The sequence below is a fragment of the Chanodichthys erythropterus genome, chromosome 6 (assembly GCF_024489055.1).
Source record: "Chanodichthys erythropterus isolate Z2021 chromosome 6, ASM2448905v1, whole genome shotgun sequence".
Classification (NCBI taxonomy): domain Eukaryota; kingdom Metazoa; phylum Chordata; class Actinopteri; order Cypriniformes; family Xenocyprididae; genus Chanodichthys; species Chanodichthys erythropterus.
The window spans coordinates 28713432-28738024 of NC_090226.1; the positions used below are offsets into that span (position 1 = coordinate 28713432).

The following is a 24593-nucleotide window of genomic DNA, read 5'->3' on the forward strand; positions in this document are numbered from 1 at the left end:
TAAAGATGAATTTGTACTCCAATTTTCCTGAATTTGTTAAAGGGATAGTTCACCCAAAAATGCCCACTGTCCTATTTTTGTTTATTAGATCAGTGAACTCGCTATTATGACATCATCTAACGAAATTTAATGACCAGTTTTAGCTACTTTTATTTAAAAGCAGTTAGCATTGCTGTATATATGCCTACAGGAAGTAATTTAAATCCTAATATAAAAGGGTTAGAAATGAATTTTCTGTCACTAATTACTCACCCTCATATCATTCCAAACCCGCAAGACCTTTGTTCATCTTCAGAATGCAAATTAAGATATTTTTGATGTAATCTGAGAGATTTCTGACCTCCCTATAGAGAGCAATGTCATAACCAATTTCAAGGCCCAGAAAGGTAGTAAAAGACATCATTAAAAACCACTGACTACAATGGTTCAACCTTAATGTTATGAAGCATGTGTGCCATAAAACAAAATAATGACTTTTCAACAATTTTATCTTCCCTGTTAGTCTCCTATGCTGTTTACATTTTAGACAGTGCAACACTTTCGGTTTTTCTACGTCAGAACGCTGTTCACATTATTTATTTATTTTTTTTTTTTTTATTGCTTTGGTGCAACTTTCAAAAGCAATTGGTAAATTTTCAAAACTCAGTACTAATATTACTAGCCTGGTAATACCAGACTCTGCTACTTCACTTTGCTTCGTAGACAGAGTCTGGAATGGCATAATAGAGAAGTGTTTTCTCTCTCGCTAGGGGGCGCTTGTCTGAAGTTTAAAATCATTGGTTACCCGTAAGCCAATCAGATACGTTTAGTTATGACGTATGTTATGCGCCTGTACAGCCGCATCGAAGCACAGACATCATGCATCGAACTCAAATCTATGATTGAACTTCCACTGTAAACCTGTTATAAACACATGATGATGCGTTTATCAAACACACTTCTTGTTCTGGCTTCAGTTTGAAAAAGAGTTGAATGTTCTCCATACCAGAGCGAATTGCATCCCGTGTCTCGTTTCCCATTTCCGCGGTCATTTCGGTTTTCGATTTCTCTAACCTACAATGTAAAACTCGGCGCTTAGCATCTACGTCACTGCTCTCAGTCCGCCCTCTGTTCGTTGATTGGCCAGGCTGTTTCCAGACCGGTGGCAAACAGAAAGCACTGACGCTGTATCAGACTGAGTACAGAAGCGAAATGAAATTGAGCGGAAGTAGGAAGTCTGACGTAGTCAGGCTATAATATTACAGCAGATCATCAAAAGTGCACTTTTTTTCAAACATTTCAGCATATTTTCAATTGTGTTAGTACAATACACAAAACCACAAAGTATCCTTTTCACAACACAAAATAAGTGTTTCATCTATATACATGTTTCATTCACAGTAACTGCCTATCATAATGCTATTATATCAAACTTCATTTTCATCTCTTTTCGTTCAGTTTAATAAATTTGTCTATAATTTAATCCAACTGGACTTGATGGTTAATCGGTGAATCATTTGGTGCATCTATAGATTTGGTGCATTTCTATAGATATTTATTCTATAGACATAGTTTCTATAGAACTTGTTTGCAATTTCCAATTTGGATAACCAAATGTAATAAATTATTTTTATATTATAAGTAATTTATCTTAGATGACGACCCCGATTTTCAAAGTGTGTGTGTGTGGACCTGGTAAACCCTGTGTTGTGAACCAAATGTTCCAACAAGGATGGTAGTACCAGTAATTTTAGAACTTCTTTGAACATTTTTTTGGTTCCCATGAGGAAAACAGCTTATAAATCATACGAAATTATATTTTTATAAAATGTAAAAATGCAGAAAGTTTTCTGTGATGGGTAGGGGATATACAGTATAAAAATCATGCCTATGGAAAGTCCCCATAAAATATGGAAAAGCCAGTGTGTGTGTGAGAGAGGGAGAGAGAGATACAGAGGGATTTGGACAGAGTACAAGGGAAAAGAAAGTCAATGACTGTATAACATCAGATTGATCAGAGATACATCAGAAGAAGGGAGACAGATGGCATCATTTTACATTATAGTATGCCATGTGAATCTAAACAGAGACATTACCATGGTAAAGACTGCCACATTACTATAACTCACCCTTGTAAAGGGCGACTACAGTATAGATTCAGTCATATGGTACAGTGAGAACATTTACTGTATTGCCAGCACACTGTTCTAGCTAAAAACTTCATGACCATGTCATACACTTCACAATGTAAGTGTATTTTCTAATGTGGCATCTGTAGCCTGTGTAACTAATTATTTCAGCAACAAGGGTGATTTGAAACATGTATCTTGCATTGTTTGCTATTGAATTAACTGTTAAAAGTACTAAATTGAAAGATGATCACACTGTCATGTTTCGGTGATTAAACCAAATGTTCTTATTACATATCACAATGATCTTGTGTTTTGAAACAGTGATTATGTAGAATGAAGCATGAGATCAGGTTTTGAAAGAATGACAAGTGTGATCAGTTTGGAGATGTGTACTAAGAGTTTTGAAAATGTACACCTTACTTGTGAAAATAGTACCAAAGCGAATGAAAAAAACTAACGGAACGATGCATGTGTGTTTTAACTTAATTGGCAACACTGCCTGTGTTTCTGAATAAGTACACAATTTAGATATTTAGCACTAAAGAATAACAAAATAATTTATTTGAGTTTTTCAGAATAGATAATTCCATTTAACAAGTAACCATGAGTCTTTTAGGCACTGTTTTACTTTATATGTAGAGAAAAATGTTAGCAAACACTTATGTACAGGGCACTAGCAAGACAAATATGACATGCCCCAATATGTAAAATTACCATGCTGCAGTTCAGTACCACATGTAACTCTTAAAAACGAACATGAAAATATTGTGTAACCATCACATCTTAACAGGACAAATGACACGCTGTACATGAATAATGCCCCATCATCAGTACACTCATTCACTACATAATGGCTCTCCTCCATCTGGCTTTCCACACAGCTTGACTCTGAATAAATATGGCAAAACATAACAGACTTGCATAGACTTCATTTTGCTAGGCCGAATTAAATGTTCAAGAAGTACAAAATTTGGAGAAAGGTCTATATGCATTGACATCACATTATCTTCTGCAGAACTGAAATAATAGCAAATATAAGGACAGTTGCAAATGGTTATACAAGATATCCAACATATGAAAGCTTTTACACTCTTTTTCGCTTTTTCTCAACCATTAACCTGTAATTGTGTAAGCAACAGCTTTAGCTTGGTTGGAATTGCTCTGTTTATCTGGTGGGCACTATTTTAAGTGCTAGTTGTTTTATTAAGGGAGGCTCTCAGAGAACAACTTCACTGCATAGATCACTTAATTATATACAATACACCTTAAATTACAGTGTATGTTTGGTGTGCACCATATGGTTTTGTCACTGTCACTTAAAAGCAGCTTTGCTCAACACAATGGTGGTAGGGTCTCTCAAAAACCGATTAGTCCCATGGTTCAATCCTGATGCTTATGAGTTTCCACCACGTATCTTTGTTTAAATATGAAATAACAACCACTCACTACATTGGTGGAAAACATTTTCACAGTTGTTTAGTTAGTACTTTACAATAGCATTCTATACATTAGCATTAGTTAACGTGAAATAACAAACTATACTTTTACAGCATTTATTAATGTTACGTTTTGCAAATTGTAAAATTAACATGAACTAATAATGAACGGTAATATATAGACTAATATTATATTAATAAATGCTGAAAAAAAATCATTTTTAGTCCATGATACATATGCATAATCTAATGTTAACAAACCTTATTGTAACTATCATTGTTCAAATTATAATGTGATAAAAAAAGGAATAGTTAAGGGGACAGTTCACCCAATCTAAAATTTAAGACATATTTAAACCTATTTAATATATACAAGCTCACAATTTAGATATTTAGCACTCAAGAACAGGTTTAGGGATAACGCATTACAAGTAACTTGAGTTACGTAATCAGATTACTTTTTTCAAGTAGCTAGTAAAGTAACATACTTTTATTTACAACAAAATATCTGATCTACTTTTTCAAACAAGTAATGCAAGTTACTATTATGTAAGTCCTATTCTTATGTGATCCAGAATTGGAGGTCAGCTGAGATGTTTGTGTTTTTTTGAGGTGCACCCTCTATTGTACAGACATGAATTTGCATTTCCTTCAGCCTAAGGCTTATTCATTTAACTTTTGGTGTGAAAGGGCCTTTATATTTGCCCAAAAAAAAAAAAAAAAAGTAACGCAAAAGTAATATAACATATTACTTTTCATAAAAAGCAAGTTACTTTTTTAGGGAGTGATGCAATATTTTAATTCATTACTTTTAAAAATAACTTTCCCTAACACTGCAAGAATATTAAAATCATGTATTATATTTTTTTCAGAATAAATAATTCCATTAAAACAGGTAACCGAGTCTTTCAGAAACTGTTTTACTTCATACTGTAACAATGAAACGATGAGAATTCACCCTCTATTGCTAATCTGTAGGACTGCCAAACACAAAAGATGTCTGTTTTTTTTGTTTTGTTTTTTTGCCATTTGTTCCCCATCGTTCTTCAAAATACATTTTGTGTCCTGCGGAAGACAGTCATACAGGTTTGAAACCTGTCGTGACATGACATGAGGATGAGTGAACAATGACAACACTTAAAATACTGGGTGAACTATTCCTTTAAGTTTGCTTTCCAGCATAGATATGCAAATGTATTTCAATGTAAATTTGTTGCAAATGGGTGAATTTATGAAGTAAAACTATGTCTAATTGTAAACAATGCATGGCATACACCCGATGACACTGGATCTAAATCCAACTATGAAGGCTCTATGAACAGGATAGTGGATAAAGCCACAATCTAATCTAACATTAACCAGAATCCATCATTTGTACATTGTCAATGACTTGAAATTGTTCACTGAGAAGCTCCGGCAAAACAACAAGCATAGTATACTACATCTAGGTGATGTCCTCGGTATCCAAAACATTTTTAAAGACAGGACTGGATCACATTTTAACAAATGAAGCGGCAGATGGACTGCATGTAACAGAAAAAAAAGTAATCTGTACGCAAATTTTAAAAAAACTTTCTCTGATATTCACGTGACCTAATCCAGGTATAAATAGTTCAGTAAAATATCACTGTATATGCAAATTTAAAGTTAAAAATATATGGAAAAAAGTTAACCAAAAAAAACAACAACTAGGTAGCCTATTTAAACTAGAACCCCACACAACATGCAGAATAAAAAATATATATATATTGTTGCCACGAATTAAGAATTTTTTCTCTCGTTTTAATAAATTGTGGCCATGTTAAACTAATTTGTTCCATTGTTTTGATTTAACTAAATCAAGGGAACGAATTTAGCCCTAATTTAGTAAACCGAGGGAATGAATTATATCATCATGCACGCAATTTACTTAAAATGAGGAAATGAGTTAGTCAAACATGCTGACTAAGTTATTACTAAGTCATGGCCACAATATAGTTTTTGTTTCTGAGCTTGTCATGTGTGGGACTCTGTATTAAACTGAACCTAAATAAAACTGGTCTGAGGGACAAATCTAAATGATATGTGGCATACTTGCATCACTTTGCACATAGATTCAGGCATTCTCCCTTTACAGTGGAATCCCATTCACAATGTAACCTGCATTCTGATACAATGATGACCAATCTAATCAAATGATGACCAATCTAATCAAATGATGACCAGACACTGAATCAACTGTAACCATCAAAACACACAGGCTGCTTAACCTGAGACGAGGACCAGTTGAACAGAGACTCTCATACAGTGGTCCCAAACACAACCCCATCTAATTCCTGATCATCAGAGTCGTCCTCGCTGAGTGAGAAGTCTTTGTGGTTGGAGAGGCGGCTGGGGCTGCAGTTGGATTCTCCGTCCGTGAGAGAGCTGTTGGTCGTGGGCTTCCCCAAGTCTCTGACAGGCCCCATTCTCTCTGCCTCGGCCATCTGAGCCAGCATGCTGTCCAGTAATGGACGGCTTTTGCAAATGTTGTCCAGCAGCTGACATCGGTGTTGTAACTGTCCAATTAGAGAATCTTTTTCCTTAATCGTTTGGTTGAGTTTATGGATGGACTCCTCTGATTGACAAAGCTTCTCGTGGAGGAAGAAAATCTCTCTACATGAAAAATAAAGATAACATTTTTAATCAGCAAACTATCCTATTAATTGCGTACAACAGATTTAATTTGCAAGCCACAATCTTTTGGGATCTCACGATTTGATTCATATCGATTCTTAGGGTCTCAAATTATTAGAAAATTATACATATACATACACATACATACATACAGTGGGTACGGAAAGTATTCAGACTCCCTTAAATTTTTAACTCTGTTATATTGCAGCCATTTGCTAAAATCATTTAAATTCATTTTTTTCCTCATTAATGTACACACAGCACCCCATATTGACAGAAAAACACAGAATTGTGGACATTTTTGCAGATTTATTAAAAAAGAAAAACTGAAATATCACATGGTATTCAGACACTTTGCTCAGTATTTAGTAGAAGCACCCTCTTGATCTAATACAGCCATGAGTATTTTTGGGAAAGATGCAACAAGTTTTTCACACCTGGATTTGGGGATCCTCTGCCATTCCTCCTTGCAGATCCTCTCCAGTTCTGTCAGGTTGGATGGTAAACGTTGGTGGACAGCCATTTTTAGGTCTCTCCAGAGATGCTCAATTGGATTTAAGTCCGGGTTCTGGCTGGGCCATTCAAGAACAGTCACGGAGTTGTTGTGAAGCCACTCCTTCGTTATTTTAGCTGTGTGCTTAGGGTCATTGTCTTGTTGGAAGGTAAACCTTCGGCCCAGTCTGAGGTCCTGAGCACTCTGGAGAAGGTTTTCGTCCAGGATATCCCTGTACTTGGCCGCATTCATCTTTCCCGTTCGAATGCAACCAGTCATCCTGTCCCTGCAGTTGAAAAACACCCCCACAGCATGATGCTGCCACCACCATGCTTCACTTTTGGGACTATATTGGACAGGTGATGAGCAGTGACTGGTTTTCTCCACACATACCGCTTAGAATTAAGGCCAAATTAAGACCAGAGAATCTTATTTCTCACCATCTTAGCAAAATCCATGCGGGCTTTCATGTGTCTTGCACTGAGGAGAGGCTTCCGTCGGGCCACTCTGCCATAAAGCCCCGACTGGTGGAGGGTTGCAGTGATAGTTGACTTTCTACAACTTTCTCCCATCTCCCGACTGCATCTCTGGAGCTCAGCCACATTGATCTTTGGGTTCTTCTCACCAAGGCTCTTCTCCCCCGATAGCTCAGTTTGGCCGGACGGCCAGCTCTAGGAAGGGTTCTGGTCGTCCCAAACGTCTTCCATTTAAGAATTATGGAGGCCACTGTGCTCTTAGGAACCTTAAGTGCAGCAGACATTTTTTTTGTAACCTTGGCCAGATCTGTGCCTTGCCACAATTCTGTCTCTGAGCTCTTCAGGCAGTTCCTTTGACCTCATGATTCTCATTTGCTCTGACATGCACTGTGAGCTGTAAGGTCTTATATAGACAGGTGTGTGGCTTTCCAAATCAAGTCCAATCAGTATAATCAAACACAGCTGGACTCAAATGAAGGTGTAGAACCATCAAAAGGTGTCACAGCAAAAGGTCTGAATACTTAGGATCATGTGATATTTCAGTTTTTCTTTTTTAATAAATCTGCAAAAATGTCAACAATTCTGTGTTTTTCTGTCAATATGGGGTGCTGTGTGTACATTAATGAGGAAAAAAAATGAACTTAAATGATTTTAGCAAATGGCTGCAATATAACAAAGAGTGAAAAATTTAAGGGAGTCTGAATACTTTCCGTACCCACTGTATCTATACATACATATACATATATTTATGCACTATTGGATTCTCAATATTTAGTACTTTAGCTTCAGATACAGGTTTATGGCGAATTTGTTCATTCGCTTTTATAGGCGGGCATTTGAACACGCTTTTTGTATGTAAAAAGGCCTGTACACAGCAAGCTCGCAAGAAAAGCTTGTAACTAAACATTATTTTAGGCTATTTTTAATTCATTAAGTTACTGATATAGTAACTGTTCTTGTCAGGTAAGCTTAATTCATAATGCTTCCTCCATTGCAAGCCTTGTACCGTCCTCTAATCTGTCCAACTGATGAACTGCTGTCCTGGGTGACTTTTGCCTCCTTTCGTATTCTTCAAAACGCTTACGCTGTATTTCCTATGCCTTCCCTATTCAACTTATGGAACAAACACATTTTTTCCATAAGTTGAATAGGGAAGGTGTAGGTCATACAGCGTAAGCGTTTTGAAGAATACGAAAGTGTGGTTTTGGCGGAACCAATTGGAAGGCGATTATGTTTATATAAAGCATATATATTTACTTTTTTTTTTTTCCGAAAATGACCGATCATTTCGCTAAAAACCCTTATTCCTCATCTGGTACTGTTTAAAGCCCTTTGAAGCTGCACTGAAACTGTAATTTTGACCTTCAACCGTCTGGAGGCCATTGAAGTCCACTATAAGGAAAATAATCCTGTAATGTTTTCATCAAAAACCTTAATTTCTTTTCTGAAGAAAGAAAGACATGAACATCGTGGACGACATGGGGGTGAGTAAATGATCAGGAAAATTTTATTTGAAAGTGGACTAATCCTTTAAAGCATGAATACGATGTAAACAGTAAGTCTACATAATATTCACATATGCAGTTTTGTCATGACAACTCTCTGAGTGTTTGGCATGGTAATGGCTATGACAATGTTGATATGTTTGGTCTTGGCGGAATAGATCTGCTATACTGCTGCTTTTATTGCTGCTGCTGCTGCAGAGAAAGTACGGGACTTGCTAATGCCAATACATACATGACACACTGCTGTCAGCAAGTAAGACATGCTGCTGCTGTACAATATAGTGTACATGAATTACCCATAGCAGGTCTATACAGGTGGAGCTGGGGAAGGTGGAGGATTTCTGAAGGCGCGCTGCACTGCTAAGGCAAACTCTACCAAAGTATTTTGAAGGTTGAGCATGCAAGCTCATAGGCTACTGATACAGCAGGAACCAATATTTTTTGTCCTATAGAGAAGGATTTGATTATGAGCAGGTTGAGATTCATGCCATTAGAGTTTCATGCCAGAACTTTGTATTCCATAGGGGACATACATACATAGCCATACAGTTACAGCATGAAATAATATTTAAAGTCAGCATGAAATCAAAATTGACCCTATTTACTTTGTTAGTGCATATTACTAGTCTTGTGGTGAACAATTAATCAGTGCAAGTTAATACACTGAAAAATTGTTGCGGTAATCTTTAATCAAAATCTGAAAAGTTACTTCTGGTCTGGAATAGCGTTCCTTCTCTGATGACGTCAGTTTGACGGCTTGGGTTGGAAACACTTAAACCACTCCCTTCCAACCGTTGGTCTGCTATGAGCTAGGGATGTGTCACGATTTTCGAATATTCGATTAGTTGATTTAATTATAGAATATCGAATAGGTTGTGCGACTGTAGTCTTAAAAAATCCTCATGTTTTCAATGGTGACACGTTCACGCCGGTGCGCGCTGCCAATAACGCACCTAAAAAGCTGTCAATCAACTCTTAGACAACAGTAGAACACAGACTATCGTGGCATATAACAGAGACGTTAAAATCAGTGTTCACACGACACAAGTGCCATCATTCAGGCTGTTCACAATGTTATAACGCGTTTAGGCAGCCTAAAATCAATATGGCTCGAGGTAAGCTTGCTGCGATAATTGGTGTTGCCGGTGTTCAGGAACAACACCGGTATCATTGTCACCGGTCCCGAAATGGCGCCAATTTGAAAGTGAAAATAAAATCCCCTCGGTCATTCATGGTGCATGTCCACTGGCGGAGAGTGAGCGTTTTCAAGTTTATTCATGTGGAAGCTCAACGTAGGAATTAATTGAAAGCGCTTGCTCTGCTTCGCAACGTTATGAATGGCCATGCGGATTTTACTTTCACTTATATTAACGAACATATTAATATGTTTCAGCACATCACAATCATTATATGGCTTGAGTTAAGACCGCATATTCCCCAATGAATTAAACAGTTTATCAATATCATACTGAAAGCGTGAATGGTCCATCTCCCTCTCTCTCTGTTTGTGTGTGCATGTGTGCATGCATGCAGGGGAGGGGTGCGATTTTCGAATAATAATCGAATAATTCCTGGCGATTTTCGAATATTATTTTTGCTTGAAATGCCCATCCCTACTATGAGCGAGAGATGGAGAGGAGGAGCACTAAAGTAAAACCCTGCCCTTTATTCAATATTCCATTTCACTTGGAAATACGTCACAACACTGGAGAAAAGTCGTTTGCAACTTCCGGTTCACAGGGATTTTAAACCTAACACAAAATTGGTCTATTCTATCCTGGGTTTTAGAACTACAAAATGAACAGCTTTATTGCAATAGAGTGGCACAGGTATGACATCACTTTGTAGGCCAAAATGCAGAAGTTAGCATTTTAGCACTTCCAGTTCTATCGTCCTGAAGTCAGTGGTTTTTAATGGGATTTTGGTTAAATGTCTAAAATAAGGTCTGTGGACTGTGTTATTCTATGACATAAAATGAATCAGTAATAACCCACTTGTGATTTTTTTAAACTCTTACGTGTCTTGAAAAAGGCGGTTGCTAACAAGTGGCTAAATCGGACTACAAAGGCTTTAGGGTAGATTAAAGGATTAGTTCACTTTCAAATGAAAATTACCCCAAGCTTTACTCGCCCTCAAGCCATCCTAGGTATATATGACTTTCTTATTTCTGATAAACACAATCAGATCACAAACATTTGCAGTTCAAAGAGCATAGGCTACATCCTACGCCTTCCTACAAAGTGATGTCGTACCTGCACCACTCTATTATGGTGCATTCACACCAGACACGAATGAAGCGTTTAGCGTGAGTGATTTACATGTTAAGCGATTTGCGCTAATGACACACCGCAAATTGAGCGTTTCGGGCATTTAAAGTGGAAGAGTCTGGGACACATATTTAAAAGTGAGGGAGAGCATCCCTCATGGCACGAATTCGCATCTGTTATGAAGTGAATTTCACGCTCAAATGAAGCGAGTAAACTCAAAATGTTCAAGCGTCCAACTACACGCGAATAACACGATTTATTTGTGCAAGTCGCGTCTGGTGTGAATGCCCCATTAGAGTGGTGCAGGTATGACATCACTTTGTAGGCCAAAACGCAGAAGTGAGTTAGCATTTTAGCACTTCCGGTTCCATCGCCCTGAAGTTAATGGGTTTTTTGAAAGGGATTTTGGTTAAATGGCTGAAATGAGGTCTGTAGTGAACGCAAGCTCAAGACAGTCTTACGTTTTTTTTCTATGTCATAAAATACATCAGTATTACCACACTCGTGATTTTTTTAAGCTGTTATGAGGCAGCTGCTAACAAGTGGCTAAATGAGACTACAGAGACTGTCTGGGATATTAAACGTCATCACGCTGAAAAGGTAAGCTCAATCTGCTTTTACAGCCTCATTATGCTCATAATTGTACACTTATAAACTATTCTAACTCAAACATGCTGGGAAAATATGATATATGATATGATATGATACTTTATTGTCAGAACATGTCTGAAATTTTTCTTGCAAAATGTTTTTAGATAAAAACCGAAAGAAAACAAGTCTGTCTGACCACCAGATGTCGCTAATGTGCACTGTGTTAAAAGCTTCGAGTAATGAACCGTTTTTCGGCACAATTTCATGAAAGCCTCAAAAGCTTCAGAAAGCCTCGGTTTCCCCATCACTAATTTAGGCTTCAAACTTAATAAAAGTTATTTTCATCTGTGAAAATTATCTTGATGGACAAAACATTTAAGTACTATGAACTTTTGTTTATCATAAAGCTTGTTTTTGTTTTTTGCAATAATCCAAAAGTCTATGGAAAATCCCATTTGGTTTTTGTCGAGGGAACCAGTGTGATGCTAACTGCCGATTGGCCTACAAAGTGACGTCACCTGCACCGCTCAATAACTGTTTCCAAACAAGTTTCCCTGTCTGCAATCACTTTCCCCGTCTGTTATTGGTCGCACATAAGTAGTCCCACCGCCTAACAACATTGGCAGTTCTTTTTCTGATTGGTTAACAAGCGTGGGCCGCGTCTATTTTGCTCTTTAAACAGTCTGTAACAGACAGGTGTGGCTTCCTGGACCACTGTATTCAGTGATAACTGTTAGGTCGGATATTTATTTTTGTGTGCAACTTTAATGGAGCATTTTGATTCAACACACATTTTACAAATGCATTGTTTTTTTTTTTTTTTTATATCAAATAATAAATCAATTCAGCATCTACAGAAAAACACGACTGTGTTGAGAATGTAAACCGTTTCTTTCCCCTACTTGTCCTTGGCCTCCGTGATTTCTTGCGTGGTAGCTCTCAGTTGCTCATCTTTGCGGATGAGACTCTCCGCCTGCTCCCGCACGGTCTTCTCCGCTTCCTCCAGCCTCTGCTCCAGGTCTGTGACCCGCCTGTGCAGCGCTGCCAGGTGCGCGTTCGCCTCTCGTATCTGCACCGGCGACGGGGACGACATGTCCCTGTGTGTGCTGCTCAGGATGCGGATGACAAAAGCTCCGGTCCGGTAACCGCTCTCATCCACGATAACGCCGCGCTGCTGGGCTGATCATCTTCTGTGGGTGGTCTCGGACGGATCCAGATTGAATGAAGCTGAACTATCTCTTGATCTCAGCATGCGTGATGCTACAGCGTGACTCTTATTAGTCTTCAGTACATCTTCACTTCTGTAATACAGTGACAATCGGCAATGCGGTTAAATGCAACGCAGGGATTTATATTATTGTCCTATATAAGCAGGAGTTGCAGTTTGTGTTTGTTTTTTCCAGACAGCTGACGTGTCATCTTCACCAACTTCATAGCAACCTGTAGCTGCTGCTGCTTCTTCTTTTGAGATTTTATTGGGGGTTGACAAACAACGAACTGGTGTATTACCGCCACCGCCTGGCATGGAGTGTGGATCAGAATGACATCTTTCCATTTTTTATATCCTCTCTCACAAATTTGTTATATTAATTTCCTAAGTTATTTTGTAGAATATATCCTAGCATAAACTGCATTTTTATCTTTGCTAGATTTTGTATTAAAATCCTTCTTTCAGACTCATATTTCTGACAGTACCCTATAGCATAACATGTTTTTTTTTTTTTTGTAATGTGCTCATAACTCATGTTTTAAAACATACCTATTTAAATTTTATAAAAAAGACAAACACCAAGTCCCTGACATGAGTTGTTAGTCTTGGATTTATGAGCAAAATACAATCTGTGGTTCACAATATTTAAAGCGATGTTCACATATATGTACAAATGTGACTTCAAAGTTAGCCTACTTGTAAAAACAACCACAAAAAAAAAAAAAAAAAAAATGTTAGCCCAATAAGTTGCTACATTAAAGGTACAATATGTAATATTTTTACAGTAAAATATCCAAAAACCATGTGAGGAGGACGTGTGAGGAGTCGTCTGTCAATTGCGTCATACCCGTGTTACCCTCAGTTTCCGGTTTTATTTTGTAGAAACTATGGAAACACCAAAGACGCTTTAATATATTACACGTTTTAATAGACAAGGGAACATCTGTTTTGATATAGACAGAAAACTAATTGTTGTTATATAGCTCAACACGCTTAGTCTTATTGTTTAAATCTAATTTTCTTAATTTTTTGCGAGTACCATGCTTTACCATGCCTCAGAGAAAAACACTATTTTGTCAAGTAGCTAACATAGCATAATCAGATGCAGCTTTATTTTTAGTAACAGTAATATATAATTTTCTCCATCATACAATACGTTTTAAAATTAATTGCATGTCATTTATCAACACAAGCCATCCAGTATTTAATATGATATTCTAAAATCGATCTATCTTACTGAAGTGTGTAACAGTGTCTCACAGCAGCCGCCGAGCGAACGCACAGAGTAACGTTATAACATCATTTACAACACTCTCAAATGTATCTAATATGATAAACAGAGCTGTGTTACCTCATACTCATGACCGGAAAAGCGGAAGCAGCACCGGCGACTGTGGCATAATAAGTTCCTCTGTGAGGCGTGTGTTGCACAATCGCTCCAGCTCCTCGTTCAGCTCCCACAACACTCGCTCCTGCTCTGCTTCATACTACAGTAACGATACTAATCACATTCATGAACATGATTTCTTCCCGAGTCCTATCCCGTATTTTTGCACCGTCCGTTGAGATGGAGACAACATGTCCCAAGATTCCGCTCTAAAACTTGTCGTCATCAAGCTACGCCTTTGTTTTGAATAGGCTTCTAGCGACCTCTAGCGGACAAAATTATTACATATTGTACCTTTAAGGGCTCATTCACAAAGAACGCGATTTTGCTTTGAAAAACGCAGTGGAATGGGGAAAAAATGCATTTTTAAAAGTTTAACTGATTTTAATTTGGTTTTAGAACATGATGTCAAAAGACGCGAACGCAGCGGTTTTGCACGTCCGTCTAGTGCGTGTTTGCATAGAAAAACAACGGAAAAGTAGTGCTTTGTAATGGAAAAACTTGTGGTCTTTATATAGCTTTTATTTTTTTATTTTAATTTAATTCTATTATTATTTTTTAAGATTTAATGGGGTAGAAGACAATGAGACATAGTTAATTTTCCATCACATCAATATATGAGATATAAAACATGCTTTCTGTGAAGTCAAGAGATCGTGGATAAATCATAAATCGAGATAATAATGATAAATAAGCTTGGAGCAAGGCATTGCAGTTCCACACCACGCCGACGGGGGGCAAAGCTGAAAAAGTCCACATCGATAACAGCGAATAAAGAGGTTGAGAAGAAACTCTCGCGATATATCAGTCGTGTCCTTGATGCGGAGACAGAAATGGGCTACTGGGATCTAGAAGAGGGCAAAGACTGCGTTTCCAAAACATGGATCACCACGAAATTAGCCACTGCCATCGGTTAGTCTGATGGATGTCTGCAATATAGGGTTTCTAACGGATGCTTTGAGCGTAGTTTTAAACTTGTGCATTGCTTATGTGCTATGAAGGCTAAGATGTTAGCATGTACACTGGCTAGTCTAGTAGTGAATACAAGCGCACTATTTTCTCAATAGTCTCACATTAATATTTTTCGACATTATTTACGTCTGCAACTTCTATTAGTTGGTTTATTTAACTATAAAGTGCTCTGGCATCAGCGTGGTTTGTAATTTGATCGCAAGTTAATCTCCAGGAATGTTATCACCTTCCAGTTGTTTATTTGTTTCATACATACTGATTATTTTCTGTGTCACTGTATGGTTTTCATAATAACTTGCAAACTAGTAAAGTGGTTATCGAGAAATGGTCACTAGGCATGGCCTTCTATATAAAACAAAACTTAATGCCCTTTAATACCGTTGTTGTTCTGCAGGGCTGGTAGGTTCTGCCTATCACATTGTGGCATACCAGCCTGAAACAGCTGTTGAGGCTTTGACCAGAGCAACATCAGGCACTGCCACCATGGGTAAGACAAAATAAACTGTGCTCCCTATGGTCCCTACATGCTGAGCAGGGGATATGTGTAGTTTATACGAAAGAGAGATTTCTTTGAAATGTATTTAAATTATAAAAGAACATTTAGTCAGTGTGATATTTTTTTGTGTAGCGATTCATAGCAGTTATATATATATATATAATTACAGTACAGTCTAAAAGTTTGGAACCACTAAGATTTTTAATGTTTTTAAAAGAAGTTTCGTCTGCTCACCAAGGCTACATTTATTTAATTAAAAATACAGTAAAAAACAGTAATATTGTGAAATATTATTACAATTTAAAATAACTGTGTACTATTTAAATATGTTTGACAAAGTAATTTATTCCTGTGATGCAAAGCTGAATTTTCGGCATCGTTACTCCAGTCTTCAGTGTCACATGATCCTTCAGAAATCATTCTAATATGCTGATTTGCTGCTCAAGAAACATTTATGATTATTTTCAATGTTGAAAACAGTTGTGTATTTTTTTGGATTCCTTGATGAATAGAAAGTTCAAAAGAACAGCATTTATCGGAAATACAAAGCTTCTGTAGCATTATACACTACCGTTCAAAAGTTTGGAGTCAGTAAGAATTTTTATTTTTATTTTTTTGAAAAGAAATTAAAGAAATATACTTTTATATAATTTTATTACTTTTTATTATTATTTACTTTAAATCAATCAAAAGTGGCAGTAAAGACATTTATAATGTTACAAAATATTAGATTTCAGATAAACACTGTTCTTTTGAACTTTCTATTCATCAGATAATCCTGAAAAAAAATATTGTACACATATTTTGTACAATTGTACACATTAAATGTTTCTTGAGCAGCAGATCAGCATATTAGAATGATTTCTGAAGGATCATGTGACACTGAAGACTGGAGTAATGATGCTGAAAATTCAGCTTTGCCATCACAGGAATAAATTACTTTGTGAAATATATTCAAATAGAAAACAGTTATTTTAAATTGTAATAATATTTCACAATATTACAGTTTTTACTGTATTTTTAATTAAATAAATGTAGCCTTGGTTAGCAGATGAAACTTCTTTTAAAAACATTAAAAATCTTAGTGGTTCCAAACTTTTGGACTGTACTGTGTATATAAATAAAGGTGACGTGACTTGCTATTTTTTTCTGACACATAATCGTTACTTTTGCCAATGCTTTACAGCAAGATTTATGTGCGCTTGAGCGCGAAATAGGTTATATATTATGGCTGTTTATATTAAAGGGATAGTTCACCCAAAAATGAACATTATCCCAAGATTTGCCCACTCTCAAGCCATCCTAGGTGTATAATTGATGCACTGATTGGTCAAATGTACGTGACACAACAGCACCCGTCATTTTAAAAAGCTGAGTACACAGGTTATATATTTACTCAACAGACTAACTCTACAAACATGGAAAACAGTGATTAGACCTCTCAACCTTACATTAAGGAGAAAATCCAGCATGACTTTGAGCGGACATGATTATGTATTTCTACTAAGCTAGCGACATTAGGCATCAACCAACCACACCACAAAAGCTAATACTTTTTCATATACTGTCTTTCTTTGTATAACAGTTCTATCTAATAATGTATTAGACAGGACTGTTAAATAGATCGTAAACTAATGAAGAAGGAGAATGCGAGCACTATGTGCTCAGGCCCTGTCTGAGCTGTTCTGAGTGCCATCAAATAAAATTCACAACAAGAAGTGCAGTTTATGTCATTTCAGGCCCTTGGGGAACCACCCTGGTGGCTAGGTCCAAGAACAAACCGATGCAAAAGCCCCTATTATACCATTATTATTATTTAAAGAAGAAACCAATATACAGTTGACATTTGAGGTTTAATGCTATAGGAAAAAAATCAGGAAGAGTTTTCAGCTTTCAGCATATAAAAATATGGCTTCAAACAAAGGTATAAAGCTATTCAATGTAAATTGTGATAATTGTAATTAATAATCGCAATTTCAATTTCAAGGTAATAATCATGCAGCTCTAGTTTATGCAGTGGTGTATAAAGTACTCGAAAACCATATTTGAGTAAAAGTATAGTTATCTTACCAGAAAATGACTTTGGTAGAAGTCAAAGTCACTGTTTAGAATGTTACTTGAGTAAAAGTTTTAAAGTATGTGATATTTTTTTTTTTTATATTAAACGTACTTAAGTATTGAAAGTAAAAGTACAAGTAAATGTAAAATACAAAAGGGGCAAAAAATATAATTAAAAAATGTTCTATACACAGTTTGATCAGCAAGATTGTGTTCAGTTTTAAATCTTTCTTACATTTTGTTTCTTTGAATTAAAAAATGGCAAAATGTTTATTGTAATTTTTAAATATAAAAAATACTAATATATTAATTATACATTGATCGTTCATGTTAATTCATAGTGCATTATAACTAATGCAAGAGACAACTTTAAAATGTAAAAATGTAAATGTCGAAATTAACAATGAACAATACTTTTATAAACCTTTAATTTACAAATGGACTCTTATTGTAAAGTGTTACCATTTCATTACAGCCATGCTTAAAACTTACCATCTTTACACACAAAATATAGCATGGGTCTATTATATGTACACATTATTTGCTTCTATTTTAGAAAACTTGATGATGATCTAATCAAAATATGTGTTACAGTGCCAATAAAAAGAACAAATTGAATACATTTCTGATAAATGTTTCTGTCGCTGCATGATGAGAAAACAGTTTAAATATGCAACTTCGCTGGATAACGAATGTATACCAGCGAACAAATGGATATAAACTAATGCAAATGAATGGTAACAATCGTGACATTAAACGTTGGAATTTTTGTCACATTAGTAGTACCTCAAGCGGTTAAAACAATGTTAGCCTCGACGGAGAACATACTACTGTTCTCCACTAATGCAGCATCTAACTAATTACTTTATAATGATATGAAAACATGTACTGTAGTGTACACTGTATAACATACCGTTTTGTTGTTCGTTTTAAATCCGCTTTTGAAGTGTCCCGCTCTGTGCAGCGCGCAGCCTCACATCACGTGTCAAAACAAACTATACGAGGCATCAGTAATAGTTATTTCGCCTCTAGAGGTCGCTCTCTTACTGTATAATGACAGCGCACTCTTCTCAGCCAACGGATGCAACCTGTATAATGAAATCAACCGCGGTTGTGCGAGCACTTGCTTGCAGTTTGTGTTCTTCCGACTTTATTTTGTAGTAAGTAACGAAAATGCTTTGGGAAAATGTATCGGAGTAAAAGTATACATTTTATTTAGGAAATGTAGTGGAGTAAAAGTAAAAGTTGACAGAAATATAAAGACTAAAGTACAAAGTATAAAGTAAAGTACAGATTCTCTTAAAAAATACTTAAGTACTGTAACGGAGTATTATTACTTTGTTACATTACACCACTGAGTTTATGTGACTATCTTCTGTCACATGAACACAATCAGAGTTATATCCTGCCTCTACCTAGCTTTATAATGGTAGTGAATGGCGCTCCTGATTTTGAAGTCCAAGAAAGTGCGTCCATCCATCATAAAAATGATCCACGAAACTCCAGGGGGTTAATAAAGGCCTTCTGAAGCGAAGTGATGGGTTTTTGTAAAAAAAATATCCATATTTAAAACTCCAGCAGACGGCTGTACGCATACTGAGCAAGTCGACTTGCTGCAAAAGAGTAACTTCTGACCCGATGTATGACACAGGATGTAGGAGCAGAGTAAGCTTTGACACCTCGCGTGATTCAAACAAATAGGGCTGTGCAACAAACTCAAGCTCCTCTTCTCTTTTATTGAAATTCTTTGACATTTCTCTATAAAAATTCTCGTTTTAGACTTCTAATTTGTGACCAGGGTTTTGTTTTGCTCTATCTTTTGCGCTTCCGCGTTCTTCATTGCATCATGCATCGGGTCAGAGTTCACTCTCTTAGCGTAAGTCCATTTATGTAGGCTGTCTGCCGGAAGCTAGTTATTTTTAGTTTATAAAGATTTAAATATGGATATTTTTCTTACAAAAACTCTGACACACTTCTCACTTCAGAAGGTCTTTATTAACCCCCTGGAGCAGTGTGGATATCTTTTATGATGGATGGATGGACTTTTTTTTTACTTCAAAATCAGGAGCACATACCATTAATAAAGCTTGGAAGAGTCAGGATATTTTTAATATTACTTTGATTGTGTTCATCTGAAAGAAGATGAAAGTGATATATACCTATTTATCTATACATGTATATCTATTTGACTAATGGCTTAGATGAATGAATACCAATAGACTAGAAAAATCTTTAGTCGGGGGCAGCCCTAAACTTTACACTGTCAGAACTGTAGATACATTATATTAATCTTTTTATTACATTGGTTATATCAGATGATAACACATACACTCTTGCTCTAATAATTTCCTGTTTGCTACCCTTTCAGCTGCCATGGGTGCCATCTTTGGAATGGCCACTTGTCTAAGTGCACAGGCCAGAGATGCACCTGACGACCCAACTAACTATTTCATTGGTGGTTGTGCTTCAGGCATTTTTCTCGGGGCACGAAGTAAGTACAGCATTCCCATGCTTTTCATAATTATTTTAGGTCACTGGTTTCTTTTTTGTGATGGAAGAATCTAACAAGTTTTGCTGGTGTTTTTAATGTTTAGCGCACAGTGCTATCACAGGTACGGCAGCGTGTTTTGGTCTGGGAACTGTGGCTATGCTCACCAAGGTTGGAAAAATGGAAGGCTGGAGAGTAACAGGACCCCCAAGGCTGTGACCTGATATGTCCCCTAGTATTTGATGTTTATATTGTATATTGCTCCAATAAATGTATTAAGATAAAAAAAATAAAACAATCTCTGGATGTACTCCTTATGTGTTTGAAAATTTGAGTATTTAGTGCATTTATTTAAATGTGTCATAATGTTTCAATGTAGCCACATGTAGCTTATTAAAGGTACTGAATTATTATAGCTGCGTATCTTTATAATACAGTGCATCCAGAAAGTATTTTCAGCGCTTTACTTTTTCCACATTTTATGTTAGTCTTATTCCAAGATGGAATAATGACAATGTGAAAGAAGTTTGTTTGAAATATTTGTAAATTTATTAAAAAAAAAAAAAAAAAAAAAAAATCACATGTACATAAGTATTCGCAGCCTTTGCCATGACACTCAAAATTGAGCTCAGGTGCATCCTGTTTCCACTGATCATCCTTGAGATGTTTCTACAACTTGATTGAAGTCCACCTGTGGTAAAGTCAGTTGATTGGACATGATTTGGAAAGGCATACACCTGTCTATATAAGGTCCCACAGTTAACAGTGCATGTCAGAGCAAAACCAAGACATAACCCTAACCCTAAGTCCAAGGAATTGTCTGTAGATCTCCAAGACAGGATTGTATTGAGGCACAGATCTGGGGAAGGACACAGAAAAATATCTGCAGCACTGAAGGTCCCAGTGAGCACATTGACCTCCATCATCTGTAAATGGAAGAAGTTTGGAACCACCAGGACTCTTCCTAGAGCGGGCCACCTGGCCAAACTGAGCGACTGGGGGAGAAGGGCCTTAGTCAGGGAGATGACCAAGAACCCAGTGGTCACTCTTGACAGCTCCAGTGTTTCTCTGTGGAGAGAGAAGAACCTTCCAGAAGAACAACCATCTCTGCAGCACTCCACCAATCAGGCCTGTATGGTAGAGTGGCCAGATGGAAGCCACTCCTCAGTAAAAGGCACATGACAGCCCACCTGGAGGACTCTCAGACCATGAGAAACCTCTCTGGTCTGATGAAACAAAGATTCAACTCTTTGGACTGAATATCCGGTGTCATTGAAACCAGGAAACCAGGCACTGCTCATCACCTGGCCTATACCATACCTACAGTGTAGCATGGTGGTGGCAGCATCATGCTGTTGGGATGTTTTTCAGCGGCAGGAACTTGGAGACTAGTCAGGATCGAGGGAAAGATGAATGCAGCAATGTACAGAGACATCCTTGATGATAACCTGCTCCGGACCTCAGAATGGGGTGACTGTTCGTCCCTAAGCACACAGCCAAGATGACAAAGGAGTGGCTACGGGACAGCTGTGAGTGGCCCAGCCAGAGCCCAGACTTGAACCCGATTGAACATCTCTGGAGAGATCTGAAAATGGCTGTGCACCGATGCTCCCGATCCAACCTGATGGAGCTTGAGAGGTCCTGCAAAGAAGAAATGTGAGAAACTGTCCAAAAATAGGTGTGCCAAACTTATAGCACCATACTCAAAAAGACTTGAGGCTGTAATTGGTGCCAAAGGTGCTTCAAAGTATTGAGCAAAGGCTGTGAATACTTGCATACTAGAGTGTGTGTGTGTGTGTGTGTGTGTGTGTGTGTGTGTGTGTGTGTGTGTGTGTGTGTGTGTGTGTGTGTGTGTGTGTGTGTGTGTGTGTGTGTGTGTGTGTGTGTGTGTGTGTGTGTGTGTGTGTTTTTTAATGTAAATTTGCCAAGATTTCAAACTAACTTCTTTCATGTTGTCATTATGGGGTATGGGGTATTATGGGAAAATAATGAATTTAATCCATTCTGGAAGAGGCTTGTAACATAACAAAATGTGGGAAAAGGTAAGCACTGTGAATACTTTCCGGCTGCACTGTGGATATTGGTCAATCTAAGACAATAAACTCTTGTCACACTATCTAATATTTCACCTGTAAGCATGAAACAGTCTCAAAGAATTTTTTGAGAAAATGCTATGGAGGGAGCATGAGCATTTTTATACATAGACCTGGCATGAACTATGCATCAGACTAAGTTCAGATGCAGAAATTTAAAGTATGCAAATCAAACAACTCCGCATAGTCTTAATATCCTTTTTAAAGTTCAAGAATTGAGTTTGCTTGGTTTGTTTAACAGCAACAGGATTATTAGGATGCTGTCACTTTAAAACCGAATGCACGCACGGATCGTGCCCTTTCTTTTTCAACTGAAGACATAACTGACAATACTTGCCGAGATGGGCATTTTTTGACAGTTTTGTGTGAATTTTTACGTTCAAGCACATGAAGGCATGAAAGAGAGCTCAGCTTAGTATTTGCGCACTGTCTGCACTTCGAATATTTCGAACTTCACATAGTGTGCGTGTTTCAGCGCTTGAATATTTACAGTGGAAAGGCTTAGGCAAAACTTTTGTGATGATGCAGCACTGACCATCAAGAGTACAGAGCATCGTTCACATTCAAAAAATTTATTGTTAGGATTCATAAAAATGTTACTGGCCATGTGGTGACTGACACAGTTTCATATACTAGCTAACACCGATTTGTATATATATGTATATGAGTGTGTAAGCAATAAGCAAAGCAGAGTGCCTGCAACACCTTCAGCCATGACTTATTCACGATACAGCACTAGCCTCGAGTGCCTTATTGCTTTTATAAAACGGTTACCACACAATACAAATATTAAAGCCATTAATATGTATCAATGCAACCAAGGGCGTAGATTTGGTTTCAACATTGGGGGGGTTGAACGCTGGTTTGCTGCCTGTTATTTTTTAATTAAAAAATAATAATAATCTGTTTTATGTGTAGCGTTATTGGATAATTTATTTCTTCTTTATCTTATCTATCTATACTTCATAACTTTATGAAATGTATGTATAACCATTCATAAAATTCTAACATGACTGTGATTATAAAAAGAAAGAAATTATGTCAAATATTGAAACCGCCAGTAAGCGGCAGCGATTCGCTTTTTTATTGAGTTAGTAACATAAATCGTTCATTCAGCCAATTCGTTCAAAAGTCAGATTAATTTAGGAAGAAAACAAACACCGATGTGAATACTTTTGTCATTGATAATTACAGACACTATTGAAAAATGAACTAACAAAACAGGCGACTATTTTGGATACTGGTTACAGTTACACTGATAGTTATGGCTAAATTGCAATGGATTAGCTAGCTAAAGTGTACTTGGCTATTACAATATTCTCATACCTCCTTCTCAGTACATGTTTTATTCTTTTTAATTTCCCTCTTTGAACAGAAGTTTAATATAGTCGGCTGGGCAACGGTTCTCTTCATTTTTTGGTGCTACCTGTGCTCTCCATTCAAACATTAGAGCGCCACTCGCGTTGTTTTGGTGAAAGTGTGACGCGCATTGGTTGGGCGTTACCAATCGGTTCAATGGAGGGAGAGTATTTTTTTTTTTTTTTTTGTCTAATTTATTATGACAAACTCATATTTGAATAGAAACAAAATTATTGTTACAAAATAAATGAATTCTACATATTTTTCATTTGATCTACTGTGATTTTCATGTTGAAATATTGGGGGGGTTGTAACCGAAGCATTTGAATTTTGGGGGGGTTACCTCCCCCCCACCCCCCCCACAAACTACGCCCCTGAATGCAACTATCATGAAGTAAACTTTAACTAAAAGCCTTCCTTCCACCGGAAAAAAATAGTCCCTGACCGTGAACAGCAACAGAAGTTACATTATTACACCATTAGATGGCGGCAAAGACTGTCTTTATGAGTGTGTCAGTCAGTAGCGAAGACTTTTAAATTGAAATACTGAATTGTTGTGAACACGGAACAAGACGCAACTGACAAATGATTTGACTAGCGCTGTCAGTCACGGGAAAACCCCTTAACTGCCAAAAGGACAAAATAATACAACGGACATTGATATTTTTATTATGAACATAGGACTGACCTGAAGGAAAATGCCAAATCTGAATGCAGGTAATAAACTCGCTCAATCGATCTCTTTCTCAAAATACTCCGTAAGCTTCAATGAACAATATCAACTCAGAACTGAACTTAGTCTTGTTGACGTGCAGAACCAAAGTGCTACTCAGCGGAAAGCTTATTTGCCCGATTTTTTGTTTGTTTTTGTTTACACCATTCAACATTTTAATCATTAAAGTACATAAAATAGGTTTATTGTTTCTTAAAAGTCCTGATAAAAGTGCCCTTGCATTGATCACAGATTTTCATGGCTCACAAATTTGTTTACTCTCT

General features: G+C 37.0%; 2 protein-coding genes across 3 annotated transcripts; one reads left to right on the plus strand and one right to left on the minus strand.

The window, feature by feature from the left end:
* Positions 1 to 2650: 2650 nt before the first annotated feature.
* Positions 2651 to 12980, minus strand: vmac (vimentin type intermediate filament associated coiled-coil protein). 2 transcript variants are annotated; one of them, XM_067388558.1, is made up of 2 exons: positions 12437 to 12980; positions 2651 to 6181 (listed from the first exon to the last, which is right to left on the minus strand). In XM_067388558.1, exons 1-2 carry the CDS (start codon positions 12625 to 12627, stop codon positions 5827 to 5829), a joined length of 546 nt encoding a protein of 181 aa, XP_067244659.1. In that variant the 5' UTR covers positions 12628 to 12980; the 3' UTR covers positions 2651 to 5826. The 2 variants fall into 2 exon arrangements, with proteins under 2 accessions (XP_067244659.1, XP_067244658.1); XM_067388557.1 differs by lacking the exon at positions 12437 to 12980 and adding an exon at positions 6640 to 7737.
* A 1936-nt stretch (positions 12981 to 14916) lies between these two features.
* On the plus strand, positions 14917 to 20473 carry ndufa11 (NADH:ubiquinone oxidoreductase subunit A11). The gene is made up of 4 exons (XM_067387440.1): positions 14917 to 15043; positions 15498 to 15590; positions 20026 to 20148; positions 20252 to 20473. Exons 1-4 carry the CDS (start codon positions 14965 to 14967, stop codon positions 20362 to 20364), a joined length of 408 nt encoding a protein of 135 aa, XP_067243541.1. The 5' UTR covers positions 14917 to 14964; the 3' UTR covers positions 20365 to 20473.
* Positions 20474 to 24593: the final 4120 nt, after the last annotated feature.